The 17,329-nt window shown below is 45.5% G+C and overlaps 1 protein-coding gene across 2 annotated transcripts in view; it reads right to left on the bottom strand.

The window, feature by feature from the left end:
- SLC9A1 (solute carrier family 9 member A1) overlaps positions 1–17,329 on the bottom strand; it is a 69,233-nt gene that overhangs the window by 24,434 nt on the left and 27,470 nt on the right. For both annotated transcript variants that reach the window (XM_053398651.1, XM_053398652.1), the window contains exon 2: positions 882–1,342. In XM_053398651.1, coding sequence (XP_053254626.1) covers positions 882–1,342 — 461 coding nt within the window. The remainder of the gene's footprint in view (positions 1–881; positions 1,343–17,329) is intronic.

Below are 17,329 nucleotides of genomic sequence, written 5' to 3'. Positions count from 1 at the left end.
ACTGCTTCTCCATTCTCAGCCATTTGCTGACAGCAATTCCTCACTGGCAAAGTGGAAATCATGCCCTGGCTGATCATCCAGTTTACACCCAGGTCATTCTTAAGAGACTTTGCCTTACAGTATACGGCAGAGGTAGAGCCCAGGGGTTGAAGGTAGCCCTCCAAGCCACACTATCTGGCCCTCAGGACTGTCCCCCATGCTACAACCCGTCCCCAGATACCCTGCTTCTCCCGACCAAGCCCCTCAACACCCCAGCTTTGCAAACTCCTTGAGTGATTTTCAGCAAACTGGACCGTGCGCTTCCTCTAATAATGCCTTTCACTTGCCTGGATGGAGGACAGAGAAGGATGGGTGAGTGTGTGTAAAAACCAACCTAATATTCAAAGATAGCATGTACATTTGTTGCTCCAACTACATCACACTCTTCCTGCAAAATTCCACGGCATATACGTGATCAGTTTTTGAGACAAAGGTGGACTGTGTACCTTGACCAACATGCCAAGGGTCGTATGCAAAGTACTCGTTCCTTTTGCACAAGTATTTATGCTTGTGCAATGGAATATCCTACACACACATCCCCAAATCTGTTCCGGAGGGTTGGGAGAACCCCTAGAACAGATTTAGGGGGTGCACAAGGGGAGAAAAGAAGGGAAAGTTCCACTGCAGAACTAGAAGTCCTTGAGTTGATGGAACAAGTCATGTAGCACTACTCCGGATGCAACCCTACATTCCCATTCTTGTGCCAACCCGTTTGTGTGGCGCTTGACAGATAGTGCCCTGGGGATCAGATCTGCTTCCTATCCTTCCACCTTAAACAGAGCCCCAAATCCAAAACCTGAGGCAGCTGGCACATGTTCCAACTTAAGGTCCATTTCACTTACCACAGTGACCGCGTCATTCAACAAAGACTCGCCGAACACCAAAATGTGCAGCAGCTCATTGATGTGGATCTCCTCAAACACAGCCAGCACGGCAACAGGGTCCACTGCCGAGATGATGCTGCCAAAAAGCAGGCAGGCCAGGAGTTCGGTGTCCTGCAAACCGGTGCCGTTGATCTGGCACACGGCGTACATCAGCGAGCCCACAAAGAAGGCGTTCCACAATGTCCCCAGCACGGCGAAGATCAAGATCGTGCCCAGGTTCTCTGTGAACTGGCGTAAGGGGAGGAAGTAGCCGGCATCCAAGATGATGGGCGGGAGCAGGAAGAGGAAAAAGACGTCCGACTCTAGGATTGGAGGCGTCTCTCCCACAGCTTTGATGAGTCCCCCAACCAGTAGCCCTACAACAATCAGTAAGCAGCTCTCTGGAACTATACTGGAAATGGTTGGAATCACGTGGAACCCTGGAAGGGGAGAGAGAAGCAAGACGGTAAAGGCCAGTTCCTCTTCAGCTGCATTGTGTTGCCCCCCAGAACTTCTTCCACCCACAGTTACACAAAAAGCCTTTGTCCATCTGGTGCCCTCTATATAATTTGGACTATGACTCCCTTCAGCCACAACGAGTACAGCCGTCCTGATGGGAGTTGTACTCCCAAACACCTGGAGGGCATCAGGTTGGCAAAGGCCGAACGAAGAGAATGGCACAGAGTCGTGGGAGGGCAGAAGGACCCCAATTGAAAGACAAAATTTCAAGTAAACCTGAATTTGCTGTGGGAGAAGCTGAATTCTATTACCCATATATAGTATATTACACAAACCGGATATATTTGCATAAATCCTTCTTTCAGCCTTAGGCTGTAATCCTATATGTGTCCAGGAGTAAGCCGCATTAAAATAAGTGGGAATTACTACTGAGTAGACAGGTATAGGATTTCACTGCGGGAATAAATTAATATGTAATTTCTCTCTCTCTCTCTCTCTCTCTCTCTCTCTCTCTCTCACACACACACACACACACACACACACACCCTCTTACACATACATCAGCTTCCCAGAGTCCAAAAACCAAGACAGGAGTTCATTTGAGCAAAAGAGTCACTTTACTCAGTCACAGAATGATCCCCTGCCCTTTAATGCTAACACTCCATGCCACAATTAATTTACTGGCCTTTATTTTAGCATTTCAGTTGAGTTTTTAGCTGTTTCTTTTAACTGTGGTGTTGTTTTAATTATTCTATATTGTAACAATGCTGTGCAACCCATTTTTACGTTTTGTAAACCACGTCAGAAGTATGCAAACTTAAATTTAGCACACTTAAAAATAATTACAATACAGACTTCAAATTGAAACATTAATATTCATGTATTTATTTCCTCAGAGATAGGAACCAAGCAGGTGAGCACCGGATAACACGCAGTGCAATAAAACACTGGAAAACATACACAGCATCTCTTCAAGTAATTAAGTTATACAACAAGTGTTGTAAACAAAATCTGCCCTTTTTCCCTTATGGGGTATCCAAGAGCCAGTATAGAGTCCTTACGTGGGTTCCCTATTGGTAGGAGAAAATAACAGAGGGCAACCAGAGAATATTGAGGAGCAAAGCAGCTAGTAAGCCTGATCTTTATTAAAGCTGTTGCAACAGGGTGCTCCCCTCACACGCAGGAGGATGGAGGAGGACCCAGAACAAAGGTGTGCCTGCCATTTTAAATTCCCTGCCCTGGAGCTCAAGACCACCCCTCCATACATCACACATACATCACAGAAGGGGTGTAACCCAAGACCACCCCCACAAACATCATACCTACATCACAGAAAAGGTGGTCTATAACAGAAATTTGAATGTTGTTGTTTTTCCTGTCTGTCAGGTCATCTGATAATGCCTTATCTGATTGCTTTTCCTGGTAGTCTGCCCATTCCTTTGAGATGGTGATTTCCCAATTCCTGAGACAATGGGAAGGTTCCCTCACCCCCTCCCTCCTTGCAGAGAAAACATTTGGTCAGTTTGGGAGTCAAAATGGTTTCAGGATGGTCTTCCTGTGCTGCTCCAGACATGTGGTCCACATATGTATGTAGGTGTTTGGTTGGTACATTTATGAACATTTATTATATATATAAGACTTGTAATTTTTTATTACACAAGCGACACTGTATTCCGTACCTTGACAGCAACTGGCTATAATACCTAATGCTCTCCAAAAGCCTCAGCAAAGAGCCTCAGCAAAAGCCTCAGCAAAGAGTAATGGTGGTGCTCAATGCACCTTAAAGTGGAAATAATGACATAACTGCCACTATGGAGAGGGCCGTATCCTGCACCAATACCCCATCTACTATTGCCTCCACTGAGAGGGGGCGAAAGCAAGAATGAAATGCCTTGAATCCTGAACAGGAAGTGCTCCGCGCTGCAACAATATGTTGCAAATCGCCGTTACAGTGGTGCCTCGCAAGACGAAATTAATTCGTTCCACGAGTCTTTTCGTCTTGCGAAGCACGGTCCGTCGCAACTGCACCCCTTCAAGCGGCTTTAAGAGAAAACGAAACAAACTCGCAAGACGTTTTCGTCTTGCAAAGCAAACCCATAGGGAAAATCGTCTTGTGAAGCAACGCAAAAAACGAAAAACCCTTTCGTCTTGCGCGTTTTTCGTTTTGCGAGGCATTCGTCTTGCGGGGCACCACTGTATAGCTAGAGACCTTCAAATCGTGCTGTCTTCCTCCCAGAGCTGTTATGGGTTTTGTTAATTCCTCTAAATGCAGCCCTGCTGTTTAGGGAGGTGGGAAGACAACTGGTAAGCACAGCGTGTTCCATCCTCCGACTCCCTGGCAAAGGGACCTACAGTATTTTCATGAGAGGCAGCCATTCTTGATCAACACCTCCGTTGCTTTGTTCTTCCATGCTGGGCAAGTCCAACCATCTGGCTCAGGGTGCAACCTGTTGAGCTGTAAAATGCATCCCCCTGACACTAGGGGTGAGGAGCATGCAAGAGGGTATAACAGAGGCCAACCTGAGATACTCCGTGCCTTCATTCAAATACGCCCCCCCCCCACGAGCATAAAGGGCCAACAGCAGGTTTGTGGCCTGGAGGCATGAGATATGTACACAGGGAAGAGGGAAGGAGTAAAGTTCCTGTTCCGGAGGTGAGGACTCTGAATCTGAACGGCATGCAGGGGGAGCCCCAAAAGTGCTGCAACCCAATGAACCTGTGAGGCCAGTGGCTTTCACCCCCACGTCTGAAGATGTGGCACCGCCGTCCTCGTGACTCCACTGTAGAAGATCCTGGAAGCCCTAAGCCTCCCCAGGCTCCACTGCAGAAGATCGCGTGAGAAGGCTGGGCCTCTTCAAGTAGAGGAGCATCCTGCAGCAAAGGTGCTGGTAACTATTAGACTACGTCTGGCACTGCTGCTATAAAAGGGTTCAGTTTGAGCAACTTCAGAGCTGTGTATTCCCCCAAGCACAGGCTTGGAACCAGTCTGTGCCCTGCCTGAGCCACCTTGCCTTGCGTCCAGCCTGAAGCTGGTCGAGCCTTGCAGCACCGCAAAGCAGGGCAGCAGAACTGGCACCTGTTGGGGGGCGCTCTGGCCATGGATTTCCTGCATTAAGCAGAGCGTTGATCTGGATCAGGAGTGGGGAACCTATGGCCCTCTGGATGCTGCTGAACTCCAACTCCCATCAGGCCAAGCAAGCATGCTCAATGGCCAAGAAGGATGGGAGATGTAGTACAGCCACATCTGGAGGGCCAAAGGTTCCCCATTCCTGGTCTACATGGCCTCCAAAATCCTTCCAACTCTGCAATTATCTGAGTTTGCTCTCTAGCTGTCTGGCTTTAGCACTTAAGATAATGCAGACATCTTGGCACCAAGAACACAGACCCACCCTCTCCATTTCACTATCTGCCTTTCTTTTTAAATGAAAGTTGGGCTGATAGGGGATAGGTATTGTTGGGAGCGCTGCCTTAAGACCTGGGGCTGGATGATTTGTGGGGTGGACATTATCCTCCTCCTCAGGCTCCATATTAAATTTCTGGGGTGTGGGTGTGGAATTCCATTCACTCATGTATCACTAGAAAACCCAGAATGAAGATTGTTTGATTGGCATAACTTAAAACAGCTTCCAGAATTTGGATTGTCTGGGTGCGGAACTGCAATTGTTTTTAGCAAGGGAGTACAGCTTGCTGAGCCCAGCTGGTGAAAGGCAATCCTTTTGCACACTGCAGAGAAACACCAGGCAGCCTTCCTGGAATGGCAAGTGCCTAGCCCCAGCTCAGAACACACTGCTCAGAACCAACAGCTCTGCACCGGGCTCCTTTGTGATCACACCCTGGTTTCCCCCTCACACCACCCCTGTCTCATATGCAACAGACCAGAATTTAGCCGTTATCCAAGGACAGAACGATGAGTCAGCAGTTTGCCGCCAATGCCAGATGAAAAACGCACCAATGGTGGCATGAAGAGAGAATGGACCACCAAAATATGGACATCAACGCCACTATTTCCCTCTTTCTCTCCTCGGTGCACGAAGTAGAGAGGCTTTCATGGTGCTGCCTGCAGAGTATCAGTTAAAATCCACAAACCGAATGCCAAGCAGACGCCGTGCCCCCTGGTGCTGCCTGGCATTCAAACCAGTCTGAAGGCAGGCATCATTAGTGATGGCAGAGACAACAAAGCTGTACAGAGCTTTTTGATGGCTGCTCTGTTCTAAAGCAAAGGTATCCCGCTAGATGCCATTATCCCCTAGCTCCCATCAGTCCTCCCTTTTAGAAAGCAGCCTGTTTAATGGTGTGCATACAAACATTGGAGGGATGTGCGTGCAAATCTTTAGATAAAATATTTTTTTTAAAAAATAATCACCTACCACTAGTAAAATGTTAGTGTTGAATGAGAGATTTCTAAAATAGAGAAGCAAAACCTAAAAGCATCTCCTAGACTTGTGCTTCTGAGAAGAGCCAGATAAAGACCCAAAGAATTGAGAATCGATCTCCCGTCTTCTTCTAGCGGCTCAAACTATGACTAGGGAATCTTGGAAGGACTTCAAATTCTCGCATCTTGATTATTGGTACTAGTGGGTTTGGAGAGTAGCTCAATTTGAGAAGCTTGTGTACAAGATGATCAGGAGGTCAAAGAAAATGCAAGCTATTTGTTGGGCTTAGGTACTCATTTATCGAATTCACTTGGTTACAGGATCAATAATAGAACTATTCCAACCCAGTGTGTCAGGTTGGTTATTTTAGATATTAGTTGCTCTCTCTTAAGTGTTCAGCAGGGTACCTCTTTGGATTTTGCAATCTGTAATAACGGACTTTCGAGCTTTCCTTGGTGGGTTTTCTCGTCGTAATGATATGTAAATGCATGCTTTGTGTTTTATGGCTCTCTGTAGCAGGTGGGACATGTAGGGGGAATGACTACTTGGGAGTTATGACTGTGGAGATGTAGTCTGTGTTGCTGAGCATATGAAAACTCAATAAATATTATAATTAAAAAACTCACAAGCAAAATGTTAAGTACTGAGATTCCAAGATAGTAATAACTAGGTAAGTCTCTGCCCCAGCCCAGCCCCTTCCTCAGTTCCACCCCTGTCCAAAGTATCAATGCTTTGACCATGATGCCCATTAGCTTTCTCTGTCCTTGCCGAATTAATCCAACAAAGCCAAATTAAAGTTGGAAGCCAATATCCATTGAACTCGTCACCCACCTGCAGACTCGTGAGCTGCTCGAGTCGCTGAAGGCTGCAGCAAAGTCACTCCCCCAACCCCCCACTTTACAAAAACAGCAGAGTTAAGTACAAATTAAAGACTCAAATCTAGAAATTATAACTGTCTCTCACTTTGTCCCTCTGGGCTGTCAGGATTCCATTAGGATGGAGCACTCCTGAGTTAATGAGAATGAAGGATTCAGAATCTTTTTTACAATGCTCTAAAAATAACACCCACACTGAGTGTGCTTTCATTAAATCTTTGATCTTGGTTGAAATTCAGAACACCCAGTCACTCTGCACCTCCCATCTTTTTATAACTAAAGAGCCTGGATTTCTTTTGTTTTTGGTTCTAGCAGATTGCTGCTGTGAGTGTTCCCGAACAATACAAAAGCCAGATACTGACGAGAGACAGAAGAACAGCAGAAGTTCGCAAGCTGGGCACTTGGGCTACAAGACATGTGACTAAAACCAAGCATGTTAAATCTGTCGCTCGCTTGGTCGCCTGCGGAGAGCAGAAATCAACCCCAGGTGAGCAGGCAGGAAAATTATCCCAGTCTTAAACAGAAATCAAGACACGTAACTAGAATCAAGCACATGAATTGCTGGTCGCCTGCAGAGAGCAAAAATCAACTCCAGGTGAGCAAGCAGGAAAGTTATTCCAATCTAAGAAACAAAGGAACAAACTCCCCGCCGACCCTCTTGAAGTGCCATGACAAAAGGCGTAAATCTTTTGGCATTGCCATTTCAGCAGTGGTAGTAGAGGAGCAAATGGAAAATCCTTCCCTGGAGTATCTTGCTCCCAGACCAATCCAAGAAGACAGCTGATAAGAATCAAAGGAGGAGTGAGTACTTGAAGTTGGGACACGGGGCAGGTTCAAAATGTGAACCCTTGCTTGAGAAGCAACTGCAAGCTCCACAGAATGTCCCTGTCAAAATGAGGCTGTTCAAAAGTACCTACCAGCATTTAGTATTATAATAATGAGTTCCTGGTGCTGCCAGGGGACTTTATTTGCATCTCTTCCCCAACTGGGAAAACAGAGATTAAATACTGAAGCCAGCCCTCCCCAGGACTCCTTCACGTCATTTGCTCATCTCTGTAACCAAGGAAACCCTTTCCTACAGGCTGAATCTCCTGTGCTCTTCCAAAACTTTCTCTTAGTGCTGCACACTGGCTAAGGAGGTGATAACACCAAGCATCTTCCAGATGTATCAGACAGGGTCTCATGCAGCTGAAAACACCCTTCTTTGTTTCCTGGGCAACGTGTGACATCTTAGCTCCAAAAAGGCACCCAGAGGACAGAAAAATCTCTTCTACCTCCAAATCCAAAATAGCTTATGCCATGGGTAGGCAAACTAAGGCCAGGGGGCCGGATCCGGCCCAATCACCTTCTAAATCCGGCTCACGGATAGTCCGGGAATCAGTGTTTTTACATGAGTAGAATGTGTCCTTTTATTTAAAATGCATCTCTGGAATATTTGTGGGGCCTGTCTGATGTTTTTACATGAGTAGAATGTGTGCTTTTATTTAAAATGCATCTCTGGGTTATTTGTGGGGCATAGGAATTCGTTCATATATTTTTTTCAAAATATAGTCCGGCTCCCCACAAGGTCTTAGGGACAGTGGATCAGCCCCCTGTTGAAAAAGTTTGCTGACCTCTGGCTTACGCCAACCTTCCCTAACCTGATACTCCCCCCCCTCAGACATTGTTGGGACTACATATCCCATCATCCATATCCGTAGGCCATGCTGGCTGGGGCTGATGGGAACTGTTGTCTAAGAACCCTCAAGGTCTCATTGCTCTGCAGCAGCTCCATAAACCACCTCTGGAACTGATATTGGGAATCTATAAGGTTGCTAACAGAGATTAAAAACAGGACTACCGGATATGAGCAACACACCTGTAACATTCCTCTACTTACAGGCGTGGGGAACCTTTTTCACCCAAGCACTGCATTCCCTTCTGGGCAACTTTCCAAGCTGCCTGGGATGGGCGGGGCCAGAAGCAAAAACGGACAGAGAACTGAGCGTAAATCTTTACCTTTGTAAAGGCCAGTTACTGCACAGTTGGCTAGTTTCTGCACACACTCACACTCCCCCCTTCCTCTGCTTCAGCCAGAAAAGTCAGAGGCACTATCGGAGTTCAAGAACACCTTCAGACATGAAGCAGGGTCAGTGAGAGATGTGGGCCAGGCAGAGAGGCCCCAAGGGCCACACTGAGCCCCCAGGACAAAGGCTACTCACCTCTACCCTACTGTATAAGGAACGGCTACATAAACAACAACAACAACAACAACAACAACAACAACAACAATAACAACAATTTATTTATACCCTGCCCATCTGGCTGAGTTTCCCCAGCCACTGTGGGCGGCTTCCAACCGAATATTAAAAACAATACAGTGTCAGACATTAAAAACTTCCCTAAACAGGGCCGCCTTCTGTTGTCTTTTAAAAGTAAAATAGTTGTTTATTGCCTTGACATCTGCTGGGAGGGCGTTCCACAGGGCATGTGCCACTACCAAGAAGGCCCTCTGCCTAGTTCCCTGTAACCTCACTTCTCGCAGCGAGGGAACCGCTAGAAGGCCCTCGCTGCTGGACCTGTGTCCGGCCTGAATGATGGGGGTGGAGATGCTCCTTCAGGTATACAGGACCGAGGCCGTTTAGGGCTTTAAAGGTCAGCACCAACACAAACAGGTCATTTGCTTGATTCAGGTTTTACGGGAAACAAAAATGACCTAGCACAAGAATGTCTGAAAATTTACCGCAATGAAACTTGATAAGATTTATGAAAAAAATGGTTGCACCCTGACTCAGGTCTGTTGTTTAAGCCTCAACCCACTTTTCTCAACTTCTTTTCCCTTGCACCATATTCCGTTCTTCAGGTTTCTCTTCCTGCTGAGGGTTTTATTGCTGCCACTCCTGAAACGTCCTTACAACTCAATTCCCTCTCTCTGCTCCAATGTTCCCAGGTTAATCTGCCATTGCTGAGCTTCATTACTTTGCTTCCTTCTTTCTTTCCTTCCTGGCTATTAAAATCCTGCAACAACACTGGGCATCAACTTCACTTTAGCCTCCCTAGGAATACATCTCATGGCAGACTCTATAAAAGGATAGGCCAATAAAGCACATCCAGGGAGATCAAAGAGGCAGGGAGCAGCTTCATGTGGAATAAAAGATTTGTAAGGTGGGCTGATTTTGTGCAATGATGTTTGGCTTGTAAAGCCTTTCATAACCTAGGAGCAACATACCACAGAGAAAGCCTCTCCAAGTAAGCTCCTCTTTTGTCCTCTAGTAGGACCTTGCAACGACGTTGTTTCTCCTTTCTAAGATGCAGTTGGTCAATTTACAGTCTTATGCTTTTATTATTAGCTACCCTCGTGCATTTGGAAAGGTGGGTTGCAAAAAAATGATCAATCTAGCTAGGGGTCATTTTGTGTTCCTCTGCATCTTCAGGATGGCTGAGAAAGGTATTTTTTCTTGCACCTTTCCCCTCCCAAAGTAGAACAAGGAGGAAGATAATACAAAGAAATGCAAAGTAAAAATATGACACGTCGCAAAATTGTGGAAGTGGCACCCACACATGCGATTCCATATACAGTCATCAGGTTAAGAGTTACAGTTAATGTAATAGACAAATAAAGGTTTATGAAACCCATAAATCAGAAAGCACTTTAGGAATCTTTCTGTTGTTTGTCAGAGTGATTTGTAAAAGTAATAAATCTCCACCATGTAGCCAATAATGTGGCTTTGTGTTTTCTCTCATGCTATATGTAGCTTTTGTTTACATTTCCCAAGTAAGTCTATTTGCCATACCTTCTTATACCAGGATGCCAAGGTAGCCCCCTTTCTTTAATGGACTAGAGTCAAATTCATGCCACAATAAATCAGCTAGTTTTTAAGCAATTACCTAAACACTGGAAATGATCACCATCAGCTCTTAAGGAAGTGAGAGGGCCATGGTGCTTCCCCTCTCCCCAAAAAACTGCCACATTCTCTCCCCTATTTCTCTCTTTGCTAGAATTTCTAGCTGTAGTTTTCTGAAACTGAAAGGCCAGCCTTGGATGGTTGCCCCAAGTCCCCCTCTGGGAGATCCTGAGCCTTGTAGGACTGGCTGTTCGCCTCCACTTATGCCCCACTTGTACATCTGCAATTAAAGCAAATGCACACAGATCTTGCTTTTCAAACACAATGCGTTCCCTAGAAATCATTCATTAGGCAAGCATTTGCATAACAAGTCAATGATTTCCACTGATTCCTGTGGGGAAATTTCTTATGCATTCCCGACCACAGAATTTTGACACCCTCCACCGAAAGTCAAAAGCCCCTAGGAAAACCCTCTGGAATCTTACTAAAATACTCTACAGCTGCTCAGCCAACCAGCAAAAAGCAAACAAGGAAGTAAAAAAATGCTCTCCGTTCAGGTATCTAAATCTGTGGTGTGAATCGTGAGTGGGCAGAAAGTGAGCCTGGTTCAGATGCAACAAACCTTGGCCTTTTTGGATTCAATACATGCCTTGTGCTTTCACACTCACTTCTCTCCCCTTCATTTACATGACTTCAAGGGAGAGACTGTGGTTAAGCCACAGTTTCCTGTAACTTCTGAACCAGGAAACTGTGGATTTAAAGAGCACAAAGGGACTTACATCTGAGAGAACATGCATAGCACAGTACTCACATATAGCAGAACTGTAGCAAGTGAGGAATGTGTAATAATATATAATATATTTAAACATATGCTCAGTTAAATGGCTTTCATTTTTTAGGGTTTAGGATTTGGCTCAATGGCTGCATTTCTCAAGACTGTAAAGTGAAGGATCCCCTGACTTTTGAGAGGAAAAATCCCAGCTGAAATTCCATCTGGAAAAGCACAGTTACAGGATGACTCACTCTTGATGCATGAGACCCATAAATAACCTTCAGCACTAACAGGCACGAATTCAGACACCAACCCGGCATGCTCAGAACCCGTACTTTATAACAACTGTCAGAACATAGCCAAATGCTATGCCAGGCACGGAGCCTGCGGCTGGCTGCTCTTGCTCTTAACGACCTGCCATGCAGAGCTCCATTGAAATTATTAATCGCCACAACATTCGAGGGAACGATGTTACTTCGCAATGCAAATAAAGAGGGAATTAAGCAGTAGAATTCTGCCAGACTCAGCCACAATTTGAAAGTTGTTAGGAGTAAGGGCATATGAGTGAGTGTGTGTGTGTGTGTGTGTGTGTGTGTGTGTTGTGTGGTAGAAACCCAGGCAGTTTCCAGCAAATGGTAATCAAAATCCTACTGTTCTGACAGAATGAGCTCTGTTCTTCGAGGAAACCACCTTTCACTGCAAGCCCAACCCGCCAGAGCATTTTGGCAGCTGACCCCAGGAGCAACTCCCCGTATACTAGGCCCTATGAAGTCCTACCCTCAAAGCTTGGTTCCCTGTATGCAGAACCCATCTCTGGTGCCTGTTCCCTTTCCCCGCTTTAAGGCCGCCTTAAATCCTGACCTTTTCCTGGTTTGACTTTTGCACCCAGCTAAAAGCATGGTAAAACTGAGTTCAGTTTCCTCAAGGTAGGTGAGTGGTCATGTGTTGGGCAAGCCATCATGTCTCATATCTATAGATAGATAGAGCAAGACATGACAGGCTTACTAAAGCAAACACAACTAAGGCAGCAATTTCATGTGCACTTTCCTTCAGAGTAAGTCCCACTGAGCTCCAAGTGAAGATGTCCAAGTTCCAGAGTTATTTGCATGCCAAAAAGCTCTTTAGAACTGAGGAATAATAAAACACAGAAGTGGCAATTAACACACACACACACCATTTTTGCATAATGTAATAGCCTTGGATTTCAATTATGCTGAACTGGGAAGGAACTCCTCTCTGCAAGTGTATTGGAACCCACACATTTCTTGTGGCAAATCTTAAGTCAAGTTGCCAATTAGCCTCAGCAAGAAGCCCTTCAAACTCTGTTCAGGTCCCCTCGCCCAGCCCTAGGCATACACAGCAGTATCACCACCCACCTCCCTGTGCACTGCTTGGCTCTCCCTGGAGAGGCAGTTTAAAACCAGGAAGGATTCAATAAGTAATTCTGGGTAGCAGTGGACTAATTGGTCAATTGCTGTTTCTTATCTTAACTAGTCTTAAGCTCCATTTCCCATCTGTTTGCATTAAAAAAAAAAAGTCCACATGAGAATTAGTAAGCACTTATTTTATTTATGAATAGCTGCCTACAAAACATCTTGAAGGGATTTGATAATAAAAACACCAACAATCAAAACATATGCAAACCATTGTCAAATATAAAAACAAATCCAACACAGATACAAAGGGGGCGGAGGTTCCACTTAAAAGGCTTGTTGAAAAAAGGAATGTCTTCAGTAAGTGCCGGAAAAATAATAGGAGGGAGAGGGAGTGCTTGCTCAATTTGAAAGTAGTTCCAAGGGATCTGTGCCATCCAGCTGAAGGCCTGGTTCCTGCAATGTATGGACCAAACCTCCTTTAAGAGCGCATTTCTCTGAATATACACATATTTGCAAGCCATTTTCCCTAATAAGTTGGATTTTTGTATGTTATTTTCACTAAAGGAATCTCTGCATCTGCACCTGTTATTACTAAAAAGGGAACACACACACAAATTTGATCCTGTTCATTTCAATACTGTTCTAGCTTCAAACTGATTCTTAAGTTACAAAAAAAATACAATTTTAAAGGTTTGTGGTCAGCATTAAGTCAATTCCTACATCTCTTTTTTCCCTTTTCCACAAGTAATTGTTAGTCATCATGCCAATCAAATCACTTTCAAATTTCCCACCATAAGCACTGTTTCTAACCCCCAAACATTATATATACACACACACACACACGAGAGAGAGAGAGAGAGAGAGAGAGAGAGAGAGAGAGAGAGAGAACATTTATTGTCCTCCCTCTAATCTGACATCCTATACTTCAGCCTTTATCTCACCTAATACTGCACAAAGATTTACTGTATCCTGCATTTTATCATTCCACTTCTCAATAAATTTATATTACATGGTTGTCTGCTGTCTGACACTGATTCTATTTGTCAATTTCACCACGTGTCCTAGATCCCAAGGTATTAGGCATCTGTCCAAAAAGAGCACGATGCATTTTGTTTCATTCTGTCTTGTCTCTATTGTGATTTATATGAGTTGTTTGTTCCCTTTTTCTAAGAAAAAAGAGTTTTGAAAGAAAAGTAAGAGCATTGTTGGGAAGAATTCTAAAGCCCCTTGGAGTTTTTCTTCCTCTGGGCTGTATGCCCAGGACTACACACCACTAGTCAAGGAGCCGGGAGCCAAAGAACGAATGCTACTCTTTCACTTTGTGGTGACAGCAAAAAGCTTCCTGCGTGTGCCACAGCTGTTTTAACAATGGCCACTGCCGCCAACTACTACGCCACACGGCCACAGAACACATTCCCCAACATGTTACATTTCCACACCAACATTACCCCTATTGTGGAGTGGAACGTGGGTGCATGTGCAAGGTCAAGACAAGGCTGAGAGTAGTATTCTCCTGGCCTGGTACTGAACTGGACCCAGTGTACCTGAGGGAACCCTCGGTATATGACCCAGGAGCCTTTGCAATGCCCCAGAGCATTCTGCATGAACCTCCTTGATTTTTTTAGTGAGTGCCACATTGCCCACGTCCAGCCTGGCTAGCATGAGGTAGAAGCTGCAGTTGAGGTTTGGTGGGCTGGAGTGCTGAACTAAGACTTGGGAGACCATGATGCTCAATTGGTGGCCTTGGCCCAGTCGCCATCTCTCAGCCTAACCTCACAAGGTGGTCAAGTGGATAACATGTGCAGTGGGTGTGGGTGTGTGACATGTACACCACTTTGAGCTCCTCCGATGAAAGGTGGGTTATAGCTGTATTAATAAATGTATATGGCTCCTACTGTGATGTCAAGGGTCAGCCTGTCTAGACCTGGAACCTGGTGGTCATCATGGAGAAGGAGAAGCACCCCCTGGAAGACCACTGCACTGCCAGTAATGCTGAGGAGGCACTGGATCCAGATATCCCTACTCCAGGACCAGAGGTCTTAATCTCAGTTGCCTAGGTCCTTGGCCAACTCTCGGACATCCTACTCTCATCACACAAAGGACCGTAGGAAAAGAGGAGATGGCAAACCAAGCAGAAGAATCAGGGTCACTGGTGAAGAGTTCAAATAGATGCAAATGAGGTAACTCAGAAGTGCAGGAAAGACATATATGAGCATGCCTGAGTGAGATCCAGGAAGTGGCAGGACTTCCAGCTCCCTTAGAGCTTCATATTCTAAACCTTCCTGGTGTAAAAGGCATGCTGGCTTCTCCCTGTCTGGTGGGGAAGCTGGCTCTGAGGAGCACTTTGCAACCCATCTTCTTCTCCAGTTACCTCATTCTGGCCAGCTCCTTTCCTAAGCTATGAGCCCAGAAGCTGTACCCGTGTATTAATGAGCCAGGACCAGAGACCTGCTCAGGTCAGTGGCTCCTAAACTTGCTCAATGGAGGGACATCCAGTGGCTTTAATATCTGAACTAAGTACTGTTCCCAGAAAAGACATTGCCTCGGTGTTCCATTTTTAGTGCCATTCCCTGCAAAGCATCCAGCACTGGCTGCCAAATGAAACACGATGCTCCACTTGGTTTGGACGGCTGATGAGATGCCTGTTTACATTTCGGAGGCCAAGAATGATGGATCCCATCAACGCCATTCTGGAATTTGCAGGGACAGGAAGAAGGCATTTATGAGAACTAGGGCAAGGATTAACTTTCCTTTTCTCTTGTAGATGAGGCAGATGTAAGGAAAAATATTTCAAGTATGCGTTTCCTATTTGATTATTTTGAATCCAATAAAACCAAGGCAGGAAGCATTGGAATAGCCTGGAGCATCAGAAAGCCTAGCATATTCACTGCTCCAGTAGGTCTGAATTGTCCATTCAAATCTAAACTTGGGGATGAAGAGGAGGAGGCGGAATTCCTCTCCTTTGTATCAGGACATATGTAAGCCAAAACTTGCTTACAGAAGGGTGAAGCTACTGCAACCCATCCGACTTGAGAAAACCAAATAGACAGCTCCTGAGAGTGAGTAGCCCAGTGGAATATGTGAGCTTTGCTTTAAGAGCAGGCCAGGGTGGTTTGTTGCACCTCATCGGCCCACCAGAAGCTTGGTACCTTATAGTCTGGCTCACAGCTTTTGCCATGGCCAGTGATCAAGAGGATTTCAGCACCAAGACAGCAACAGAAACAGGATTCAAACAATGTTAAGACTAGCCCCAGAAAGCATCCTGGAAGAGCAATGTTTTAACTACATCAGTCTTTGCCAACCTACCGTAGTTCTCATTAGGGTGCTTAGGGCTCCAACTCCCATCAGCTCCAGCCAGCATGTCCCAAACATCTGGAAGGCACCAGGTTGGCAAAGGCTGGAGTAGATGAAGGAAAGCCAGATGCAACAGCCCGCCATAGTACAAATGGCTCAGGGTTCCACAAAGGGTGCCCTGCACAGCCCTCCCATCTTCAAGAAAGGGGCACAGGGTGTTGCCTCCCTTATTACAGCAGGGCTGGGGGGCCTGTTACCCCCTCCGGATGTTGCTGCACTACGTTCCCTATCATCCCTGACTGTCAGCCATGCTGGCTGGGGTAAGGGAAGATGGGAGTCCCATCAACATGGCCTAAACTTGCTTTAGGCGTAACTCTCCTTTTGAAAGAGGCTGGCATCAATCAAAAATTAAAACCACCCTCTTTTGGTTTATTACTTTTGCAGGATGTAACAGATCTAATGATGCTCTCAAGCTGCTTTTTCCACTGCACGCATGAACTGCCTATTCTAGTATACGAGGCTCCAGAGAGGAGCAGCCTACTATAATGTCGCTCATATATTCCCCTCATAGACACTTTAATTATACACTTCTCCAGGCCTTGGGCAATCATCCTTCCGATGGGATGTTAATGAGTTTTTTGTTTTTAAAATACCTATAAAAGGGGACTAGACAAAGAGAAACAGTCTGGGAAGGGGGGAGCCTTCTGTGTCCTTAGGTGAGAAGAAAATGATGCAGAGAACCAAAAAAAGAAGTGAAAAACCTTTAGAAATCAGCAGCATATTTGCAGGCTCCAGAATGGCTTTCCGAAAATGCACGCACAGCTAAGTCAGCCACGCACGCCTGTGGCTCCTTCTTCGCTAGGCTGTGTGACGAAGAAATAGGTTCATGCCCTTGCCCCAGATACTGAGCACAGAGTGAGGATGAGTTGCTAATATATAGGAAATTGGATTTTATATATAAAGGGAAGAAAAGAGAACACACTCCAGTGGGGCCTGCCCTTCTGAAGGACACTGCAGCTAGATTGCTCCAACCAGAGTGTGTGTGTCTCTGAGTCCACACACACATACCTCTTCAGACAGCAGGAAAATGTCCCCTTCTTAAGGCAAGCATAACTTCTCAAGAACCAAAATGGTAAAGTCATGCACTTAAGGCCAAGAGGATATTCCAAGTCTAGTCTTTGCCGTCCCAGCAAAAGCATCCTGTCATACAGGGCACGGCATTTAACTCCCACTAAACATGCATCTTCCACACTTTTTATGCATCAATTGCCATCCTTTTGAGGGCAGATCCTCACCATATTTTTAAAGTGCATTCAAAGCACAATTTAAAGAACATGACTTTCCCCAAAGAATCCAAGGGTTGTAATTCCTCTCAAAGACCTACAATTCCCAGCACCAGTGCTCCCCCAGGGGTACACAAGGGTACTCAGTACCGCCACTTCTTTTATTTATTT

This window comes from Podarcis raffonei, chromosome 8 (assembly GCF_027172205.1).
Source record: "Podarcis raffonei isolate rPodRaf1 chromosome 8, rPodRaf1.pri, whole genome shotgun sequence".
NCBI classification, from domain to species: domain Eukaryota; kingdom Metazoa; phylum Chordata; class Lepidosauria; order Squamata; family Lacertidae; genus Podarcis; species Podarcis raffonei.
Note: the sequence above shows the minus strand (reverse complement) of the source record. Positions and strands in the feature narration are given on the sequence as shown.